The 23,419-nt window shown below is 40.5% G+C and overlaps 2 protein-coding genes across 5 annotated transcripts; both read right to left on the bottom strand.

Annotated features, from left to right (window-relative positions):
• Positions 1-3,441: 3,441 nt before the first annotated feature.
• On the bottom strand, positions 3,442-7,508 carry LOC103703159 (putative serine/threonine-protein kinase WNK6). Its single transcript, XM_008785909.5, has 8 exons — positions 7,138-7,508; positions 6,819-6,987; positions 6,653-6,690; positions 6,300-6,527; positions 5,983-6,203; positions 5,243-5,400; positions 4,598-5,060; positions 3,442-4,498 (listed from the first exon to the last, which is right to left on the bottom strand). Exons 2-8 carry the CDS (start codon positions 6,909-6,911, stop codon positions 3,684-3,686), a joined length of 2,016 nt encoding a protein of 671 aa, XP_008784131.3. The 5' UTR covers positions 6,912-6,987; positions 7,138-7,508; the 3' UTR covers positions 3,442-3,683.
• A 5,939-nt stretch (positions 7,509-13,447) lies between these two features.
• LOC103703160 (PH, RCC1 and FYVE domains-containing protein 1-like) lies at positions 13,448-22,568 on the bottom strand. 4 transcript variants are annotated; one of them, XM_088709529.2, is made up of 10 exons: positions 22,041-22,546; positions 18,687-18,773; positions 18,328-18,417; positions 18,045-18,131; positions 17,828-17,947; positions 15,747-17,529; positions 15,439-15,668; positions 15,212-15,358; positions 14,263-14,801; positions 13,448-13,921 (listed from the first exon to the last, which is right to left on the bottom strand). In XM_088709529.2, the coding sequence occupies exons 1-10, from the start codon at positions 22,086-22,088 to the stop codon at positions 13,696-13,698; spliced, it is 3,357 nt and encodes a 1,118-aa protein (XP_088565655.1). In that variant the 5' UTR covers positions 22,089-22,546; the 3' UTR covers positions 13,448-13,695. The 4 variants fall into 4 exon arrangements, with proteins under 4 accessions (XP_088565655.1, XP_008784135.2, XP_008784134.2 ...); XM_008785913.6 differs by having other exon boundaries at positions 13,448-13,904; XM_008785912.6 differs by having other exon boundaries at positions 13,448-13,904; positions 15,439-17,529; positions 22,041-22,568.
• Positions 22,569-23,419: the final 851 nt, after the last annotated feature.

Genomic DNA, 23,419 nt, shown 5'->3' with positions numbered 1-23,419 from the left:
ATAAATTATGTTGGCTAACATAAAGAAGAATGCAGCCCTAGCCATCCATCAAAAAAATGATTGGTGGCTAATCCTTTAACAAAATCTAACCATCTAATTCTGATCTAGTCCAAACTCTCCATCCCCCAATTTCTCATCCTCATTGTATCATATACTCTTTTGCAGAAAATATTGGACATCTCGATCTTAGATCAGACCAGTCTCCTTCACTTCGGCATGAATTGAGGTAAACAATCTCGGCGACGGCCGAGTAGCCAATCGGCACGTGCCGACAGAGACCAACAGTTTTGGCAACCAATAGTTATGACAGCACCGCTGTCGACACACGATCAGCACCGTATGTTACCCCTCCAGAATGATTCCTACGTCGTAAATGTAGGATTAGCTATTAACACATGTCTCATAACATCAGATGACAACAAAGCAGACTATCCTATATAAAAAGATAGTCCAAGGATCCTCAAGTATGCAATCTCTTCTATTCAGAGAACTCGACTTTGTTACAATTTTTTTCTTCCATGCTGTTGCCTCATTATTCTAATTTAAGCATCGGAGGGTCCTCCATGCTCGCAGACTTCTTGTAGGCTATTTTCAAAGGAGATCACCTCGCCGTGCACCTTGGCCAATCAGTTCAGCTCAGATCGTATCGACCTCAGAGTTATCTGACATGTGTTCTGACCTCTATCCGAAGTTCTGGGGCAACAATTCCTATGAAGCAGCGACTGGCCCTTCCCTCAGCCAGCTCCCCTTTCCTCTCCTCTCTCCCTCCCTTCCACCTCAGCCATGCAACGTCTCCTCCTTACAAATAAGGACCTAATAATGAATCTGTATATGGCCTATTCTCCACATACGACTCGAGCCGGAAACAATTCAGAGGAGACTTTGAGTAGAGACCAAAAAAGATGACATTGATGATGTAGCCGAACAAGATCCCAACATGGGCACGCTTCCATTTTTCGCTCGCCATTATGAATCTGCTCTTGAAAACTCGAATCAAATCATATCTCTCACAGACTTGAGAGCCAATCACAGTTTCCGAAAAAGGAAAGAGATCATATCTGGCAGACTTTCCTTTATGTCTCTCCCCCAATCTTTCCTTCTTCATATAAATCTGGCGTCCAACTTCTTTCTTCGCTTGGTCTATCTACCGACCATGGCTAGAGAAAAGAACAAAGGATTGGATGAGGCCCCAAGAGGTACTCAAATAAGGTAAATGCAGCTGCTACTCAAATACATCTTCAGAAAGATACCAGCTAAAGGAGCAGAGAGAAAAACCCAACAGGAGAATATTTAGTTTAAAAAAAAAGGGAAGGAAAAATGAAAGAGTCATGAGATCACTATAAGAGGAAAGGGAGGTGTAAGAGAATGAGCACAGGCATTGAAGACCAAGGCTTACTTCAAGAGCTCGAGGAAGACACAGAACTCACTGGTCACAAGTTAGAAGAAGATTCAGGGAGATATTTCATGATGACATTCTAGACCATTACATCGCCATGGCAGTGCTTCCACTTACTTGAGCTCCTTTTTAGTGTCCTCAACATACACCAAAAAGCAGGCTAACAATGTTTTTTAGTTTGTGCTATCAAACTAGCCTATAGTATGAGGTAGAAAATATTGGATGCCAAACTTCTCATATTTCAGTTTGCAATCTCAGACCTACTATGGTGGTAATGTGGTAAGACTCCGAAAGATCAACTGAGAAACAAGTACATCAAAAGGAACTCAAGAGTGGCAGAACTTGAGAATAAAATCAAAGAAAACCAGTTGACATGCTATGGTAGATGTAGTGAAGAAGATCTGAGGAAGTGCCAACCAGGAGACGTCCATAAATTTAGCTTGAATGATCTAGAAAGAGGAGGAAAACACCCATACTGACATGAACAACAGTGCGAAAAATAATTAAAGCTTGAAGCAACAATGGAGGTTACCTTAAAATGAAAAACTAATAGGATGATTCATCAAGTTGGCTCCAATTTCATTGAGGACAAGGCTCGACAGTCATTGAATGATTATGGCAATTTGATGCCTACTATTGTTACATCCTTAACACCAAGAATAACATGTTCAACTGAGTGCACCTTGCACCCTAAGCAAGGAAAGAGAGTTGCAATACTAGCTATTTCACTACAATAAGCCCCCCGGAAATGCCCTGGTGAATTTTGTCTGTAATGGTGAAACAATGAAAGAAACAATCAAGCACACAATAACAATTCTAAGTGGGAACCATGGATTTCTGGAGGGAAGAGGACAATGCACTATTTCCTCATGCCATCACCACCACAGCACCACTCAGTCACAAGCAATCAGGCTGGCAGCAGCGATGACACGGGGCACTAGTGGACGAGTGAATAGCAGTTGCCAGCTTACCTCTTGTCCATAAAGTGGAATCATCCCCATAACTAATTCTTACCAAGAAGAACATTGATAAAACATCACATATGAAAAAACATTCAAGTCGTAAACAAGGTTGCATAAATAAGATTGGTTTTAAACAGACAAAACAAGAACAATTGAGCTACAGGTTAATAATCACAAACATTTCCAAAATGAAAGTAAAGTCACAAACATTTCCAAAATGAAAGTAAAGTCACAAACATTTCCAAAATGAAAGTATAGTCACAAACATTTCCTAAATGAAAGTAACGTATTAATGGGCATATCTTCATGATACAATATCTACCACATCAACATGGTGCATCAACTTAGTATTATTCAGATTAATGTCCAATCAAACACTTCGCACTTCTATTTCATGCAACATTCGAGTGCATGAGGAAATATAAACGAAAGTAGATAAAAATATTCCACAAGACACAATATCCCGAATCTGTTTAAGTTCACTTATGTTTACTATAAATACCCCTCAGGGTCCCAAATTTTGAACATTACTACACATACTCCATAAATTGAGCTAGTTCTTAATTAAAGGTGATCATGGGCCGGGCTCGGCCTAAATTCTATTCATTTTTAACCGGGCTTCAGGCCAGGCCTATGTAATATTTGATATTTTCTGTGTCCAAGCCCAGCCCATGATCAGCTATGTTCTTAATATAGGGTTTAACCACCCACATGTGATGATCAAACAAGTACAGGAGGGTGATTCCACTTCAAAGGGTATACAAAATATCAAAATGATACAGTTTGAGATAGCCTTTAGAATCATAATTAGCAGGCAAGAACACATACTGTGATGTCTATGATGGGCACAAAAATCTGAAGTTCTTGTAGAACATACTACAGTGTATGGATGAAACTCTAGTGCAATGACCTGATACTCCAAAATAACAATCAATGCAGCAACTACATCTTGCTCATTCCACTCTCAAGGAAGTCCATTCCAGTGTTTGGAGCTGACTATCCAATATGCTAGCCTTTTCTAGCATTATAAGCAAATAAGCAATACAAATGCAGAGTTTCAGCAGATTAAAACTAAATTCTAGATTTCTGCAACTGAAGCAAGAACTTATAATATTGACAATAGACTAAAAATATATCGAGCAAATTAACAAACAACCACAGTAGCTCAAAAGAAAAAAGACACAGATCAGCACTAATAAATACACTTCAGCTATATGCTCTTAAAACTCTTATCTTCATACGATAGACAGAGGAATTTACTAGGAGTCCTCCTCGGAAAGCATTCTCTCATGAAAAGATTAAGAAGACAAATAGCAGAGGAAAGATCAATGAAGCAACAAATGCTTCCTCTGAGATGCTCTTTTCTTTGCCACTGCAATCGCTTGTTCTCTTTTCTGAGATATGTCCTTTATTGCCTGCTGATACTGCAATTCGATAAGTTCCAACTGGAGTCTCAGCTCCTCATCATTTTCATGTTGCTCAGCCAAAACCAATGAAGAACCATTTCTTGGAAAGCCAGAAAAGGTTGATGTGACAACATCATTGAGACCCATATCTTTCTGATCAACGTTCGTGCCATTTTCAACTCTTGAGAGTGCCCCTTTAACCTCTCCCTCCATATTTAACCAATTATAATCCACAAGGCTCCATGCAGAGGACCTACAGGAACCTGAGGACTTCTCACCATTTCCTTCAGAATCCCGATCAGCTGACACAAACACCACATCCCCAAAATCACCATTCCCCCTAACATGATCAAGTCTCTGATGGACCACAGCACCATGCACTGGCTGATCAGAGCCTTCTGTGGATCTGAAATCAACAAATGAAGGGGAGACGAAAACATTGGCTGCTTCAGAGATACTCTGAGAAGATTCATCAGAGCTTTTTCCACACTCAACCAACTGCAGATCCTTGAGCTGATATACAAAAGTTCGGGTTCCATCTAGAGTTACCAGCTGACTGATGGCAATGCATGGTTTCCACACAGGTATCAAGTTGATAATTAATGAATCAATTAACCCTGCTATGACCTTTACATCCTTCTGTGTCAGTTCAAGTTGCTCAACCATTTCACCAGCAACTGAAAGAGAAGTATCACTGTCCAGGTAAAACAGGAAATCAACATTCTTAGCACTACCTGCTTGCAGAAAAAAAGGAATGCATTGATGAATTAGCATCCGCATGTTTAAAAACCACTATGATGAGACCAGAATAGCTGCAGAAGTATAGGAATTACCTTCCCGATTAGCAATCCGTAAATTCAATGATACAGAATTTGTCTCCTTCCTCTCCCCTTTCAATCTAAAGTCACCATCTTTTCTTTTCTTTCGGACCTCCAAAATTAACAAGTGCGAACCTTTACCATCGGAATTTTCAATTACAGTGACAAGTGCAGGCTCATTGTCATCGTTGTCGTCATCACCATCTATATGAAACTGCATTTGTTGTATGCTACTCTTTGGCTCTTTTGAATGAACACAATGGTCTTCAGAGGCACTTAATCTGGTTTTGATTTTGACAATATCTGGCAAATGCAAAGAATGGCTTCCTTGATTTCCATTTGACACATCCAAGAGAAGAAAAGGGTCCTTTAAAAGGTCCCATGCTGGTAATCGCTGAGAAGCTGGAACAAGGCACTTCTCTATAAAAGCTTTGACTTCTGGATCTTGTACCTTCGAAAGAGCACCAGGCTTTATTCCCTATAGAAATCGTTCAGAAAAAACAAATGTCAAGTTCATTGCAAACAAACAATCAAAATCTTATTCTGCAGATGACAATAATCATCATTTATGAAACAAGTAATCACATTTTAATTTTTTTTTTCTTGAATAACACTCATCTAAAGATAACTAGCATTTAAAGTCTTGCAGATGACACCTACAGATGAAACTTTTTTGTATATTTGAGCAGAATTAGAACATTCACTGTATGGGTACTCAAGGGTAACCATTTCCAGCATGCACATCCCAAAGGAGTATATATCTACCAACTCGTTATAATCCTCATCATAGAGTTCTGGTGCCATAAACTCAGGAGTCCCTGCAGTTAAAACAAAATATCATTAAAACCAAATTTAAAACCAAACTTGACTAGTATCCTTCAAATAAGTATTGACGGACCCTCAGATACACTAGAATGAGAACTAAAAGCACATCATAACACCCATATTCCAATTGCATCCAGTAATAGCAAAGAAATAATTTGGTAAGTCAGCAATCTCATTTTTTTTAAAAAAAAATAAAAGCCAAAAAAATGATGCTGAACTTTTCTATTGTTCCTCTCTTAATTAACTTATTTAGCCCATAAAGGAGTGCTAGGGAAGTGCAATATCTTTTGATTGCATTTTTTTAACTATCATATCCTTAGTTTCCTTTATTTAAATAAAAAATGTTGGCCAAATTGAAGAACATGACTATGAAAAGCAAAAAAAGGGCTGCCCAGTTCTCTCCGTTGCAGGGTCTGGAAAGGATCAGGTGTATGGAGTCTTATCTCTCATATAAGGAGAGGCTATTTTCATATTTTCAGCCCATGACCGTCAAGTCACAATAGAGCAACCTTAGCATTGCACCAAGGCTGACCCTCTAACATGACTATTGCAAGAAAGAAAGCAAAACTTCGTACCAATTACACTCTGTGCATTGGATTGCTGCATGACAGTCGCCAACCCAAGATCCCCAATCTTCACCTCACCATGGTTTCCATTAATGAAAATGTTATCACACTTCAAATCCCTATGTATGATGGGTGGGTTCTGACTATGGAGATAGTTCAATCCCATCAGAATCTGCCTCGCCCATTCCTTCACTGCTTTCATGTCCACCTTCTTGTGTTTTTTACGGTACCTATTTTACAGAAACCATGTCACCAACCCTAATAAATGATAAATGAAACCCATCATCAAAAAGCCAAAACAAGAAGATTGGAGAATTCGACCATACTGTCTCAAGCTGCCAGACATGAACAATTCCGTGATGATATTCATAGTCTTCATTTTATCATCAACCCATGAAGTATAAAATTTCATAATGTTCTCATGTTTCAGAGATTTCAAAAGATGCACTTCCGAGTACAATCTCTCCAAGCTTTCCGGAGAGTGCAGCAAGTCATCAATCCTAACCTGGTTCCAAGCTACCTCAATTCCATTGACTTCATCAAATCCCTTGTAGCTGTTATTACAGTACCATCAAAGATTATCAAGCATGAATCATTGCAAGAATTGATGTAAAACATCGAGCATAAATATAAACCCAATTATAATTTATTTACAAAACGGTAGATTGAAGAAACTTACACAGTCTTGAATGCGCCTTTTCCTAATATCTCCTTATACTGTCAAGAAAATCAATAATTTTCACGAAAAAAAAAAAGAAGCAAACCTTTACTCAAGGAGAACACCAAAGTATCAAATAAACTAGCACGGAGGAAACAAAAAGAATTCAGAGACAGAGAGTATTTACACAAGCATAGCGCCGGGTGGGATCAACATCGATAACGTCAGGATCCGGCGGATCCGGCTGCTCGTCGGCCCCGTCGGCCAGGACCTGGCTCATCGTCTCGGCGAAGAACCACCAATGCGAACTCTCAGAAGCGACAACAAAGCCGAAGACCGTAAAACGGGAGACAGTTCTACACGAGCAACAAAAACCCCCCCGGATTAGGCAACGAACGAAAACTCTTAACCCAATCCCCACCGGATTCCAAACCAAAAAAACCGCGGATTCGAATCCAGAAGCCGAAAAAGGAAAGAAAGAAGGAATCGGTGAAGAGTAACCGAACCGTATCAGGCGCGCGCGAGAGAGATTCGATCGAAAGCCCCAGCGAGGGGGCCGGGGGCGAACCCTAATCGGAGCGGGGTGGGGGAGCGAGCGAGGGAGGAAGAGCCCTGGAAACCCCTCGCGCGACCCAACAAACTCTCGACCAAGGATCGCGGGACGGGCGCTTCTTTCGCTCCGCGGCTTTTACAGAGAGTTCCGTTGGAGAGGGGGATAACCGGCGTTCATTTATACGTTATCTCAGTACTGCGCACGCGTACGCGGACTCAACGCCGGTGACGTGACGCGAACGGAAGGAGCGCGAATTGCGTTTGAAGGGGAAATACAAATCCTAGCCTGCCATTTGGTGCAAGAGATTTGATGCAGGACTACTATGCCTGTAGGGCCATTAGTTTTTTACTTCTATATGCAACTCCAAATCTAGTAAAATTTATAAAATTTAATATTATGTAAGATAAGTTTTGTATTTGGATTTTTCATACTTTCATTAACGTTTGTTATGCTTTGTTAGTGACTAATTTTGAAGGAATAAAAGGTAATTTTGAAGGCATAGAAGGAATTGCATGAAAATAATAGGATCCATTTGAGAACCAGACTGGTTTCCAATCCAGCGCTATGTAAATTTGACCCAATTCATTTCTTATATAGGTAAGATATAGATTAAATCATAGATTCAAGCCTTTAAATAGGTCAAATCTGGTTAAGGCAATACTTTGTCCCAACCCAACTCGGTAGCACCTCATATTGGGCACTCTAGAGCATGATCTTCTTGTAAATTGTACCAAACTTTTTGCAAAAGATATGTATTTAGGATTCATGGTTGCTATCATCTCAAGTCAATCCTCATGCATTATGAATGATAGAGAAGTGATGCAATAAAGTTATTGATTGAAATCCTAGAGGATATTTTTGATGAACCCCTATATTTTGAGAGAAGTGACATGATGCAAGTGCCTAATAAAATCTATCTTCAGCATTGTTGGATTCATTGCTATGCAATTATAATAGCTGATAATAGATAGCATTTACGATGTTTCTGATATTGTTGATTGATGGATAAAGGATACCATAGTCAACACTAGCTTTCTATCAAGAAGTTCAAACATGTTGTGATGGCATGATTTCTGGTTTTGCATTGGTATGACAAAAAGCTTAGGAGATGATTATGAGGAAGAAAAGGATAAGAGAAAGGGAGGAATGGCAGTACCTAGAAGACTTTAACATGAGGACATGTACGGCAAAGTGGTAGACTCGAAAGACCGTTTTGTTATTATGCTACGTCAGGCGAGTGCTCCGGGCTACCTTGATTATATTGGAGGGTGACTCAGCCATCGTTTAATTGGGTCCAAAAAGGCCCGAACGGAGGGGAGGGGTACCCCCTTACTTCGAGATATTCGAAATATGGTGAGAGATGGAGTGGCCTTTCAAACAAAATATGTGTATCGAGAAGCTAACAGGGCAGCGGACTGGATGGCGACGTATGTGGCATGCCACTCAGAAGACACCCTGTAGGTAGGGAAGGGCGAATTGCATAGGACACTGTGTAACTTAGTTTTTGCTGATTCTACTAAGTGTATTCATTCACGTACTATATGAAATACCCATTTTTAGCCAAAAAAAAAACATCTACATTACCGCCACTACTGTCGCTTTAGCCTTTTACTTCGCAAGCCTCATATATTAGTATCCTTCTATTCACCCTATGAAGTTTAGGCAGTGTTTGTGTCTTTTTGAAAAAGAAAAGGAGAAAAATACACCTAAACGCACCTGAAATTTTTCCATCTTGCATTATCACCACCTTATCTCCAAAAAAAAATTTCAAAGTAGCCATATTGTTATTTTTTGTTACAAGGTGACCTTCTCCGTCGATCTCACTCACATCATTCATGAGCGTGCACAAATGACTGAAATGTCCCCAGGAAAAGTGGCTAAATAGGTTTCTAAGACCCTGTTTGGGGAGCTTTTGGAGGGCAAAAAAGCATTTTCTGGCCCTCCAAAAGTACTTTTAGGTAAAAAAGTGTGTTTCGTAAAATTTCCAAGAAGCTGTTTCAGCTTTTGCGGGAAGCTGAAAACAGCTTTTTGGCACAAGCTCAATTTTGGAGCTTACCGAAAACGCTGTTTTCAGCTTTGTCGGGAAGCTGTATTTTTGACCAAAATACCCCCATTTAAAAGTTTATTTTTCCTTCCAAAAATCTCAATCCCACCGCCTCTTTCTCTCTCACCATCCCCCCCTCTCTCTCTCTCCCTCTCTATCTCCTTCTCCTCAATGCCGCCGGCCCTCCTCTTTTTTTCTTTTTTTTTTTTTTGGAGGCAGCCACCCGTGGCTGCGCCCCCCAGCCCCCACCCGAGCCCCCCGCCGCTGCGACCCACCACACAGCAAAAAAAAAAAAAGGAAGGGCCGCCATGGTCGCTGCCTTCCCGGCCGGCCCGCCGTCTCGGCCCCCTCCCGAGGCCCCCCTCCCCCGCGGTCGCCGCGGCACGTCGTCTCGGCTCCCTCCGAGCCCCTCCTCCCCTGCGGTCGCCGCGGCACGCCGTCCCAGCCCCCTCCCAAGCCCCCCTCCCCCCGCGGTCGTCGGGGCCCGCCGTCCCGGCCCCCTCCCGAGCCCCCCCTCCCCCGCGGTCGCCGCGGCACGCCGTCCCGGCCCCCTCTCGAGCCCCCCCCTCCGCGGTCGTCGGGGCCCGCCGTCCCGGCCCCCTTCCGAGCCCCCCTCCCCCCGCGGCCATCGGGGCCCGCTGTCCCGGCCCCCTCTCGAGCCCCCCTCCTCCCGCGGCCGCCGCGGCCCGCCATCCCGGCCCCCCTCCCGCGGCCGCCGCGGCCCGGCCCCCCTTCCGACGCCGCCGGCTTCGCGGGAGAAGAAGAAAGGAGAAGAAGGAAAGAGAGGAAGAAAGGAGAAGAAGAGAAGAAAAAAGAAAAGAAAAAAAAGGAAAAGGAAAGAAAAAAAGGAGAAGAAAAAAAAGAAAAGGAAAGAAAAAGAAAAAAAGAAAAAAAGAAAAAATAAATAAATAAATATGTATATAAATGAACGAATAAATAAATAAATAAAATAATAAATAAATATATTTCAATGAAATAAAATAATAAATAAATAAATAAAAATATTAGTAATTATTTAACCAATTTTTTCACCTAGTTAGAAAATTTGTTAGAGAAATAAATGGTCATCAAAAGAGTAAAAAATTAATTTATACTAATAATTATAATATTTTATACATTTATTATTGTATTATACTATAAATATAATATTATGTTATGTTAAATAATTTAATATTATATTAAATTATTATCCTATAGTATACAATGTTATAGTACTATATTATAATAATATTATGTTACATTACATTAATATTATACTATATTATATATTTATGTATTAATATATATTATATTTTATTATGCACTATTGTATAATACTAGTAATGTCCTTTATGGTCATTTTGTCATACAAAAGTACTTTCTCAGTTTGTTTACCAAACAAATGTTAAAGTGCCACAGCACTTTAGAAATGTAGTTACCAAACAGCAAACAGTTTTTTATAAAAGCTCTACTTCCAACAGCTCTACTTCTAACAGCTCTACTTCCAACAGCTCTACTGCCAACAGCTCCCCCAAACAGGGCCTAAGTATTTTAAGGCATACCTAATTGGCTTTAAGAACACCCCTCCATCTTTCTTAAAAAATTAAAACTCCCTCCTCAATCCCTTTGTTCCCCATCTCGCCTTGCTTCGAAGCAGCTCTCATCCATTGCAGTCCTAATAGGAGGAACTTGAAGCGCCCATACTAAAGCCTAAAAAAATCCCGTGCTTGGTTTGTTGAATCTCTCATGAAAAGTATATCTTCTGTCCCACTTAAATATTGTTTTCCTCCTTAAGCTCTGTTTGGAAAATTCAAAAGAAGCCTGTTGGTCTTCCCAGCCCATATTCTTTTAAAGGCTCGTTCTAATTAGTCTAAGTCTCGCCTGTAGGCCTGCTGGTCTCTAGGAAAAAAAAATCCGTGGAGGTCTTTTTTTTTTTTTTACAGGATTGAAGATAAGAGAGATATATGTTGATATGGTCCCTATCCAAATAGACTTCCCACTCCATGACAAGCCATATTTAAGGTTTTGTAATCACTTATTTTGTGGTGGATGTGCTTGATTTGTGGCTAGATGTAACAAAGATAAAAGTTTTTTTTTTTTCTGTGCTTGTTTAGTTTTGGAATGTGGTTTTGGTGTTTTCTTGTTCTTTTTTTGTCTTTATGCCGAGGAATATGGTTGCTACCTGATATGGGTTCATTACCACGTGCAGTGTGTTCCCTCTCTAGTTTATTCTCTTAGATTAAACCCGTGTTCACGTCCGCTGACTAAACAATGCTAAGCTCATTGCAAACTTTGACTTTTGTTCCTCGCATATTAAACAGTGCGCTGATTGATACCAAGAATAGTTCGCATGTTATTTAGTGCACTTTTGGTTTGAATTTTTTAAGATAAAGTTAATGCCATGAGTAACATCTCTATTATTGGTGGGGAGCTGGAGGCGGCATGGAAAGGACTTTCCTTCGCAAGGCACGCTCTGGGTGCAGAGTATATCCACCTGAAGAGCGGCGCGGCCTTGGTAATTGAGAAGATCTGTGGGCGACTCTCCGAATCGGATAGGCAGTCCTCCTTGACATACGGCGGATGGCAGAAGACTGCGGCTCCTTTAGGGCCACGCATGTGTATCGGGAGGCCAACTCAGCTGCAGACTGGGTGGCCTCCAACGCAGCACATCACACGGAGAACTTTTTTTGGGTGAATCAAGTGGATATTCCTTTTTCTCTTAGCCAGGTTCTTTTTTCTGATTTTCTTAGTTGTACTCATATATGTTTGGTGTGACGAGCCGATGTACTAAAAAAACAAATGATGATGAGCAATCCCATAGGCTTAGCGTCTCTTTATGATTTGCACTTTGAATTCTGTAGGCTTTGATGATTGGTTGCCAGGGGTGGCAATGCATCGAGGAGTATACATATCAAAGGCATAGGTATTTAGGGCAAAAAGAAAGGTTATTGGCATTCATATGAGGGTTAGGTATTTAGGGCAAAAAGAAAGGTTATTGGAATTCATATGAGGGTTACACGGGTAGAGTATTATGAAGTTATTAGATTGGAGTACTGTGAAGTTATCAGACATTTAAACCCTAGCAGCAGTATATTGATGAAGAGCAATCCAAGAGGAAATGGGCAATTCATTCATCGGATATTGCATAGGTGCATTGTAGCTTGCCGGAGTGGGTTTGCAGTAGGATGCAGACCCATCATTAGCTTGCTTGATAGTTGGAGCGATGGCTCGATTGCAGCTCGAATCCATGGCATTCAATCTCAATGCCGGCATTCTAGATTAGAACTCTTTCCTAGCCATTCCTAATCACAATACCAGCATCCCTAGGTTCACTGCCCTATACCTTTACTCATTTCCCATGCCCTAAACCGTCTGGTTCAAAACCCACACAACCAGAGTTTAATGAAAGAGAAGACAATCACAGGCAAGGCACATGATTTATTTAGTAGTCACGAGGAGGTATGAGTTTGCTTTCAAGAGTCATAATTAAGATTATCATTTTAATAACATCAATCCAAACTAGCACATAGATTGAAAGGACGGCATTCCATCTAACCCCCTTTTCAATCAGACCACAAATTTGGGCTCCAACACTTGATCTGTTAATCATAAAATCGAGGCATTCAACACATTCAACCATACTTTTGAGTTGACCTGCTTGTGGCCCTAAACCATAGTTTCAAGTAGGAGTCGCCCATGCAGCCTTCGCCGCATTCAAATTACTAGAAAGCATGCTCCAAGACGTTGATGCATGAGATTTCATGTCCACGTTTGAAGCAATGTGTATGAAGAGATAACAGCATAATTTATTTGATTCCACCAAATTAACTGAAACAAAGCACACGCCAGAGTTTCATGGCTACAATATTTTCACATACATACCTAACCGTTTGGTGTTTCCATTGTGTATGTTCATTATATCTAGCACATAATTTGGCTGCACAAGCCTGGCAAAACTTGTCAGCACTGCCACACTTTGATCCCAGATCAAGGACAACACGGTTGATAACTACAGAATACAAGACCATCTTCCCTTATTTTAACATAAGAACAACTTTCAGAAGGAACAATTTCTTCCAAAAGTTTGGATCATGTTCCAAACTATGCTGTACAATTACAAGGATAATTTACAGATGTAAAACAAAATATAGACCTTTTCTTTTTGGTAATGCAACAAAATATAGACCTTAACAAAGGTAATGCAGCAGGAACAAAACATCATAAAGGAAAATGTGATGAATGAGAAGGAAACTTCAACTGCAATTACTAACGAAAGAAGGTGTACATAAAAAAACCCCCCTCCTTGCCCCATAGTACTCTCATATTTGATGATTTTATATACACTGCAATACAACAGGCAAGGGCAGATACAGAGAAGGTGTAATCAAGGAAGAAATGGTGCATAAATATACTACGTGTGGAAGGGAAGCATAGCTTACTCCAGAGATTTCCTGTATGCCATTCAGGATCAGCCCCGACTAATTAGAATTATCCAACACACTGATAAGCATTTCCTTCCATCTTGTTGCCGCTAAACTTTGGAAGCTGGCATGAACTCTTCTTCTGATCTACGTGCAGATTGGATGGACGCTGCTGATGAAGCCCTATCTGACCCACGAACATTGTACCTTTCGTACACTTTTTCACGGTTCTCAGACCACCAGGCTTCTGCTTGATGTTCTTTAAATCTTCTACGACTGAAATATAATTCCCACTATAAGAAAACAAGAAAGGTACCTAATTGTGACTGCATCCATACTGCATGCACACGTGAGAGTGCTAATAGGAAATGATCAACTGAGAATTGGCAATTTGTGTTATATAACAGAATATATAGATGTGCTAAACCTATTGGAACTGAACTGATTAACAAGTAGCAGCACTTCAGATAAGCACAAAAAGTAGAGGTTCATCCCTGTGCAAATTAATGGGGATCACCCAGGAAGTCAGAAGTGATGAAAACTATGGAGCAAAATTCATGCAGAAGGAATAGAATGACGATGGCAAACATAGTCACCGTATTCTTAGCTATATGGTCACAGTTTTCTTGATTACCTGAATCGTACCCTCTTCAGATCTCGAGTCCCATCACGAAGGGCCATGAGAGTTATATAAACACCAGGTTCATACTGTTCTATCCATTCTGCCTCGACTTGGACGCCAGATGGTGTGGGGCTTTGAGACTTGGAACCATTCTCGCCATTTTGAGGAGGCTCGGTTTCCTTGCTATCAATGTTCTCCACTCTACCACTTGGCATTGGCATTTCTTCATTACCATGGCGTTCTGTATTCAAATGCTCTTCTGCTTCGTTCACATTTACAACCCCATGGTTTTGAAATTGTGTACTCATTTTATTAACTTCCTGAATATCCCTTGGTGGGTGATATTGGTCTGAACTTCCATTCATAACAGCAGAGTGAATAGTCATGGGTGGAGGTATGTTTGGACCATTGCTTCCATTGTTTCTTGACTGGTGCTCCCCATTCAGACTGGAGTAGTGAATAGCATGTGGCTCAATGCCATTTGGCAGATATACTGGCCGTATCTCATTTTCGTAGGCACCAAGGGGCAATCTCTCTGCCATATCTTTAAGCTATATGATCCAAACAAACAAGTGTATAAGTAGAAGACTAAGGTACTAGTAAGTTAGGAATCACAGAAGTCCAAACAAAATTATGAAGCAAGCTTAAGGGGACCTATAGAAGACTTGAGGCAGCTATCTGATTATGGAAAACTTAGGCCAGAATGGATGGAAGTTTCAAGAAAGGATATGAAAACTTGGTAACAAAAAAGAATGCACCCCTTAGTATGCACTACTAGCAAGAAATGATCCACAATGCCAGCACCAGATGGTTGGAAAAAGATTCTTGATTATAGTTATGGTCTATCAAAGAAAACAATGCAAGTCAGTGACTACCCCATGATATGAGCCAAGTTATCAGAAGTTGTTATAAAGGATGGGAAAGAGGAGAGGAAGGGAGAAAAGATCAAGCAGAAAATTACCTGTGCTGTTAGTGCTTTTATAACTTCCTTTGCAGCTTTGGATTTTGCAGATTCCTCTGCAGCCAGTGCCATGGCTTCCTGAGCTTTCTTTGCTGATTTCTGCAACTCAAATTCTTGAAGTTCACAGCGCTGTCTCAGATTTTCAACCTAACCAAGGTCCATGTTAATGTTTAAGGATTCTGTATGCTAATGATGCTCAAATTTACTTCCAGAGAAGTCTACCATACCTGAGCACGCAGTTTCTGAACTTCTTGACCCAAGAGCTCATTTGTCTTTTTCAGACTGTCAGCAATGCTTTTGGAGAAAGAAAGGCCTGAGGTTGTAGGAACAGGCGTTGCAGAACGTGGAGGGCTAGGTTTTCTAGAGAAAGGTGAAACAGCCCTGGAATGATTTACAGATTGAACTGCTGATGTGCGGACTGCTTTAGGAACCGCTCGGTGCAAATCAGCTGCACCAGCTAAAGCAATATATTTTAACTGTAACAATGAATTAACTTGAGGCGCCCGAATCAAAGACAAGCTGTCAGTCCTCTTACCATGTTTAGCTGCCTTGATATCCAGACTTTTAATCAAATCCAGGTTACTAGGCAACAAATTCTTCGATGATTTCATATCTGCTTTGTCAAATCTATCCTTGCTTTCTCCTGAGAGGCGGGGCACGGCAATTCTCTTGTTATTGGTTCCACCAGATTCCAACACTTTGCTCAATTTCACATAACAGGAGTCACAAACACGGTAAGGTTTTGCAGGATTAGGAGACAATGCTGCTCCCAATGCTTTTCTTGAACTGCATGCATGGCAGTGCACAAGACCACAGTTATAGCAATTATGCCTCTTTCGGGTAAATCCAAATGCTTGTCTGCAGGCTGAGCACTGAGACTGCTCTGCACTTGATACCCATTTATGTTGACATATGGCAGCCGTGATGTTTGCACCACAGGCTATGTGTTTAACGGCTCTGTCCTTCAAAGCTTCAACAAGTGTAGGTGTTTTCCGATCTTCAAGATCTCCATGGCCGAGTCTTCCATTGGCTCCTTTTCCCCATGTGTAAACTTCACTCCTGGTGGTTAAAACTGCAACATGGTATGAACCACAAGCAATCTCCCCCACAGATTCACCAACAAGCTTATCTTCAACTAAGCATGGCAGCTTCCCATCAGATTGAGGATTGCCAAGTTGACCATAAACGGTACTTCCCATAGTGAAAATATGTCCTGAAGTTGTCAGGCCCATTGTAAGACTATGACCACAAGCTAGCTTGTGAAAATTGAAGTCAATCAGTGAAGCCACACAGGTGGGTTCAAGTCGTGGCTCCTTATCACCATGACCAAGGCGATACTTGTCACCATCACCCCAAGTGAACAATTTTCCAGATGATACACTGGCACTAGATTGAGCAACTATAACATCAACTACTGCAGCAGTATGCCAAACGCCGCATGCAACAGCAATTGTCTTCAAATCCATCAAAGATTCTACCTCCTTTGGATATGAAACACTTTCTCTGTTTCCATGTCCTAATACACCAAATGTTCCATCACCAAATGTGAATAATCGCCCAGTGGAAGTTATCAAGGCTGTATGCCAGGTGCCACAAGTAACATAAGCAACTTTAAGCCCTTCCAATGGTCCTGAAACTCTCTTGGGTATCCAGTGACTGACATCAGTACCATGACCAAGAAGCCCAACATTATGAGTACCATCTCCCCAAGTATAAAGTTCGCCAGCCACAGATACAGCACAAGTATGGAACTCCCCACAAGCAACAAAATCTGCATTACAGGCTACTAAAGATTCAACAAGACAAGGGTGGGTAGCATCAGTTCCAACACCATGGCCAAGGCGCCCTCCAGATTCCTCACCCCATGTAAAGACCTCTCCCTGTTTTGTAACAAGAGCAGCATGCCTGACACCACAGGCAACATGGTGAACATCCAAAACTAAATTGGATTCCAAAGGCTTAGGTAGAAGGATATCTGTTCTACCACTAAAAGAATTAATGTTTCTATCAGCGCCAGCCCTTACAGAATAATCACAGACGACCTCGCCCCATACATACACATCCCCTAAGGCATCACAGTCATCTTGTGCAGAACCGTGACTGGATGTACTGGGGGCGCTAGAAACACTGACCCTAAAAACATCTGAAGTGGCCACTTTTGCTTGCATACTTGTTACATCTGATCTTTCTAAGCATGCCAAACTTTCAGATGATGAAGATAAAGTACTTGTGTTTAGATTGCTGTCCGGAGAGCTAACATCCACTATGGTGCCAATGGAGCTGTCACTTGGACTATTGGATATTAAGTCCTTTGCATCCTGATAAAATGCCATGGAACCATGCATTAACAATCATTACATGCAACTATATGGGTATAGGGAAAAGAATCATGTTGAGGGAAAAAAATGCATGATAAAGGGAAAAAAAAAAAGATTGTAAATAAATGCCAAAGACCTAAACAATCTGATAGCTATGAAGGAATTTATGTTCCTTATCAATATGCTCAACAACCGGCATGCCTACCATTAACAGAGGGAGTGTATTTAAATCGGAAAGCACAAAGAACAAATAAAAAAGTAATAAACTTGTAGTAGTGGTTCAAAGTAAATTATTTACATCGAGGCAGAGTCCACCATCACTCCGTCCATCAATTTTTGAACGTCCACGTTGACCTGATGAAATCAATGCTGTAAGTCCTGCAAACCACACCTCTGCCTCAACTTTGTCCTTGCAAATCTAAATAAGCAACAACAGGAGAACCAAAATCATTAGCAAAAATGAATGTCAGAATTTAAGAACTACAAAAACAGAATGGGAACTTGGATATGCTAACCAGATCAAGTGACTGCTTTCCATTGTTATATATCAGGGAAAAGGACAAGTAGTCCTTCTCTGGGCGCAGATACCGTTGGAACACAGGCTGAGAAGCAAATTCAATAATCAATATATCTGTAAGGTTGTCAATCATAAAGTGCCAAATAAAAGAATTCCATCTCCTTCAGTTTATAAACATAATATCAGATAAATACAATGATCTCTATTACATTGTCAATGTAGCATGTTGCACTACATACAAATAAAGTATTAATAATGAGTGAACATGGAGATGAACTCACAGTTCTTTGGCCAGGAATAATGTTTGAAACAGATGCTAATCTCAAACTTCTTTCTCCACCACTTGACAACCAAATCAATGACGATTCATCCTGGGAGGCATAGATAGGATCAATAACTAGTGAACAGTTATAATCTCATAACAATAGACGACTGCAATAGGGTTGTACATGCATATGCAGCAAAATGATAATCCAAAAGCAGTAAAACTTGATTATACAAATCAAATAAATTATAAATGAAGCTTAGCTAACATTAGAGGCATCCATAAAAGGATTTAAGATAGTACAGAGGTATGTAATAATGTAATATAATTATTAGATATTTGCTTTGAAATTAGCAGAGCAGGCAGTATACTTACATTAGATAATCTGAATGGGTAAAACTTCGGCTTCCCTTTACGACCATATTTAAGCAACTGAGTGCCCTTCTTCAAAGCAACAAGTACCTTAAAAAACACAAAGAAAGTGAGCCACAATCATAACCATCAAACCTTATGTCAACTAAGAGAAAGACATTGCAAATTCATAAATGCAGCAAAAAATGAAGACTCATGTTATTTTTTCAAGGGTCTTTGACAACAAAAGAAATTGTGATATAAAGTGCAAAGGAAAAAAGAAATATACCAAGGGGAAAAAAGTCCTAATACTTAGGAAGATAAGGACTTATGAGAATGAAAACAAATCCCTGCATACATATTATCTAAACCATTCACTGTACCTCTAAACATGAGAAGGCAAACTCACAAAGAGAAATTTACGTAAAATACATGATCAAAAGTCATGATCTAACTCAAATCTCAAGACATCAGTCACAAGATGTGGCAAGGAGAGAAATTCCATGCCTAGAGGTAACAATCTATGTAACAGGGAAAACTCCATGCAGTAGTAGATAATTACACCAACCCCCTCCCCAAACAAAAAAAAAGAAAAGCAAACAAAAGAGCAGTGTATACCAGTTTACAGATTCCATGGAACTCTGACATATGCAAGGAAATTTTGGTTTATTTTAGAATTGTACATCTCCATGATTCTGACTCTGATTCTTTATTTTTATGGGAAAAATTGAGAAATAATAAATTTCTACATTAAATAGAAAGGCAACTTCTACTTCCAAAACCAACTAGAATATGCATCTATACAGAATAATGGCTACCTTGCTGATACGCATAACATAAGATTACAAATGTATAATGATATGATGATAGTTGAGACATCAAAGTACAACCTTAGTGTTGATTATGTCTTGTCTTTTGCACCAATAATTATGTCAAATCACGTCCTATATATTTTAGATATGACATTCATACAAAATGTAATAATGTAAAGGATACTTCAGGATTTTTCAATTTTCAAATTTGCTATAGAGTTAAGGTTTTTTCAATTTCTAGTCTTATTTACAGATTTTGCATTTTCTTGACGAAGTTGTCAGAATGATCATTTAAGTATGCACAGGATTATCATTAAATAACTGCAAGATTCAAATCTATGTTTTCTTGAATCTTTCAGTTTTAGCTGAGGACTTCTTGATTAATAAATCCGACAAACCATGGAATGTTGGCTATTCATTTCAGGCTAAAGTAGAAAGAATTTTTTTTCTTTCTCTGTCTAATAACCAAATGACTCACTTAGAAGACCATGATAGCTTCATAATTGAGGCAGCAAACTAGGACAGGCAGCTGTTATATTTTTATACCTTCTGATGCATTGTTCTTGTCATTAACAAACACTAATCTTCAGCCACTAATTAGAGTGCAATAGAATTTCTGCCTGCACTAGGTATTGGAAGTTATTCCTTGGGGCTTTCCATTTCTTGACAAAGAGTAAGAATCCTTTTTTGACTGATGCAACCCTGCCTCCTCAAATATAAGGAAGTGCTAAAAATAGAGTCACTATGCCATGTAGAAACTAGAAAATTGTGTAAGACCGAATGTTGCAGGCTTCTTTTGGTGTTTGAATAAGTAAGAGCCGGAGGAAGACAGGAGAAAGGGAAAGAAAGAAAAGACAGGAAATGAGTTCAGCAAAGTTATCTCGCAGATAATTCTCCTCGGGATCTCTTTTTGAACACGCCTTCTTATTTATAGTTTCTTATATAATTCTCTTGTTAATGATATTCTCTTGCTATCGCACATCTCACAGCATGATATGGGACTGAGAGAGTATTAGGTACAGACACTAGTGATATCTTGGCGATGCTAAAGTACTAATAGTTTGTCGCAGATGCAGTACAGACAATGGGTGCAGACTAGGTTGCTTATGTGTTGTTGTAGTTTAACTATACTTTTCTACTTTCTAATAGGTGCAATATAGACAATGGGCAAGAACTAGCTTGCTTATGGCATTGTTGTAGTGTAAATGAAGCATGGCTGGGACTCAAGATAAACAACATTACTAGCATATTAAAATGTAAGGTGAGAGAAGGCATGTTATTGAAGGAGAGAGCAATCTTAGATTCTTTTTGGAGTTTGTAATCCTTGTGTGGGAAGACAAAAGTACATTTAAACTTCAAGGTTCTCTATTACCTATAGTGTTACTAATTATATGACCTTCAATCGACCACTTGTATCTTTGAATACTCTTTATATCATCTTGTTTTTTTTTCACAATTCTTTGCTTATCAGGATCTTTTGTGGGACTGTAGTGGATTCTAGGTGACACTGGGCTCCTAAAGATTTTTGAAAGTCCTAATGAGTGATATCAGAACTTAAGTATGAAGATTGGAAGTTCTAGGTGGGACCGGGACTTTAAACATCTGTAACACATTATTTCAGGAAAAGCAGACAGAATATAGAGGTATGAGATGCTCGTAATTGATCCATGAAAAAGGCATGTCATGCAGATTCTAAGTATAAGCCTAGTAAAGGAACACAGAAAGGCATATGCATAGCTAGAAAGCTACCCTAGAAACCAAATGTGAGCAGAGGAAGATTCACTTACAGTTGAGGAGTGATTGGCTAGGGGGCAAGGCCTTTCCTGAACTGGAAGGCATCCTCCTTATGCTTATGGAGGTGCACAGAAAGATCAGTCAGATGCGTGAGGAGTGCAATCAAGCAGTTTGGACTGGCTTACAAACAAATGATGCAGACAGAGCATGATAAACAGTGGCCAAACAATATACGAGCGATTATGTCTTATAATGCTTTGAGTATATCATTTTCAAAGTTTGATAAAAATTCAAAGGGCAGTGATCATCCTGGTATAAAATTGTATTTGCTTCCATAGCCTCTTGATAAAATCCTTTCTGACTGCCACTAACCATAATCATAGAGCAATGTACGCGCCACTACCAACCCTAATCACCCTTACTTTCTCTTGAACCGCTTCTTTTAAAACATGTCCGGTTTGTTCTTTAGGGTTTGACATTTCCAATCAACACAACAGCAAGAGCTTCATCCACTAAACTAGTAGTTTACGATCCACAGATTTCAATTTGGACGAAATTAGAGGCTTTAAGATCCATCGAAACTCGAAATCAACAAATTTAAGCGGTGAAACCCAAAAAAATCCCTCCTTTGTTCCCTTTTCCCATCAAAACATATCAAACTCATAGTTAGCCCATCAAAATCAAGACTTTTTGTTGGTAAGCAGCTTGTTTTGTAACCAAAACATATCATCCAAGAGCACTACCAAAATATAACAAAAAATACGCACAAAAAGAATCCAAGTTTTTTAAGCAAAACATTGAGAAAGAGCGCAAAATATAGCATCTTTCTTACCTTGTCGATATCCCTGCCACTGCTCTCGTTGCCGAAGAGATCTGCCATTCCATGTGAAAGCCACCTCCAAACGCCGCCAGCATCGATCGCCCCGGGGTTCCCGTCGTCATAGATGCCAGATCTTTCCTTGGATTCTCATCAATCTCCAAGTCCAAGAAAAAAAAAACAAACAAATCCTCCCCCAAAACTTTTAGAAATCTCCTCCGCCCAGATCCGTCCCCGATCTCCCCACCAAGCGAAAGAGAGAGACAGAGAGAGAGAGAGAGAGAGAGAGAGAGAGAGAGAGAGAGGACTTCGAGCTGGTATAAGAGAGGAGGGTTGGGCGGTTACCCAACCGGGGGGCGGCGGTGTCGGGGGAGGAGGTCGGGCTCTCCCCGGCGGTCGGAGCACCAGTGCGCGGCGAACGGAGAAGAAATCGCGCGGTGTCGCGGAGGCGGAGAAAGAGAGCGGCGGACCGGATCAATAAGTCGGCGCCCTGCGTCCGTTCAAGTAATTCAACAGTCAACGAAGCGAGCGCAAACTCGCTGAACAGAGAAAAGGATCGGGTTCCGGTCACCGTGGTACGCGTAAGCGACCACTTCGGGTGGCCCCGGACGGCGGTAGCCTTTCGGTGCCCCGGCGGAACACTGGAGCCCCGCGATCGTATCGTCGTACAGATTGTTTCCGTCATCGGGGCGGCCTCGGTGGGAGTGCCCACGTGGGCGGAGCAGTTTAAGGAAGTTGTTCCCGAGGAGCGGCGTGTGGATTTTTTTTTTTGACTTGTTTTGTGTGAGAAAGATCGGATGACGAAAATGCCCTTAAGGTCCGGGCTGAGCTGACGTGGTATTGTCCTGTGGAATGCGAGGTGGAGCCCGGGATGTTACCGTATGGGGGCATCACAATTGTCTCACCCTGTGAACCAGTTAGGCTCTGCCACGTGGACAATCGGATGCGTGGGTTCAAGGGGCATCATGTCCTGGCTGCACTTGTCTGGCTGTAAGGAGAACAGGTGGGGATTTTGAGTTCAGCCATTACAAGGTTTTTGTCTTGGTCGAGATATTGGCTTGTGTAAATAGCAATACTCAGGTACAAAATAAATGGTATTCAGCCTTCAGTATATCATCCTATATAATTTGATATATTCAAACATATCAAACAATAATATCCAAAACATACTTTAAAATTATGTAATCCCGATGAAAAATTCGAAGCCGTTAAAAACTACCATCGATGAGTATATTGCACTACGGAACGAGCAAAAGTTTCATGTAAACAAGCAGAAACTGATCTCTTATATTCAAGTCTTAAAAGTCCTCATATCATGCTCAAAGAAATTTGGTTCTTGCATCTAAATTAGTCTCTTTGCAATTTGTCTCTTCGGACTTTGCAAAGTAGGATCA

This window comes from Phoenix dactylifera, chromosome 13 (assembly GCF_051530095.1).
Source record: "Phoenix dactylifera cultivar Ajwa chromosome 13, Ajwa_hap1_PhDact_Kaust_v1.1, whole genome shotgun sequence".
NCBI classification, from domain to species: Eukaryota; Viridiplantae; Streptophyta; class Magnoliopsida; order Arecales; family Arecaceae; genus Phoenix; species Phoenix dactylifera.
Note: the sequence above shows the minus strand (reverse complement) of the source record. Positions and strands in the feature narration are given on the sequence as shown.

Coding starts and splice junctions, on each gene's coding strand:
- LOC103703159 (XM_008785909.5), bottom strand. CDS start 6,911: ATGAGCCAGGTCCTGGCCGACGGGGCCGACGAGCAGCCGGATCCGCCG. Junction 5,401..5,982: donor CAATGCACAGAGTGTAATTG/GTACGAAGTTTT, acceptor TTTTAACTGCAG/GGACTCCTGAGTTTATGGCA. Junction 5,061..5,242: donor TATACAAAAAAGTTTCATCT/GTAGGTGTCATC, acceptor CGATTTCTATAG/GGAATAAAGCCTGGTGCTCT.
- LOC103703160 (XM_088709528.2), bottom strand. CDS start 22,088: ATGGCAGATCTCTTCGGCAACGAGAGCAGTGGCAGGGATATCGACAAG. Junction 18,418..18,686: donor ACCCATTCAGATTATCTAAT/GTAAGTATACTG, acceptor TATGCCTCCCAG/GATGAATCGTCATTGATTTG. Junction 14,802..15,211: donor TAAAAGCACTAACAGCACAG/GTAATTTTCTGC, acceptor TGGATCATATAG/CTTAAAGATATGGCAGAGAG.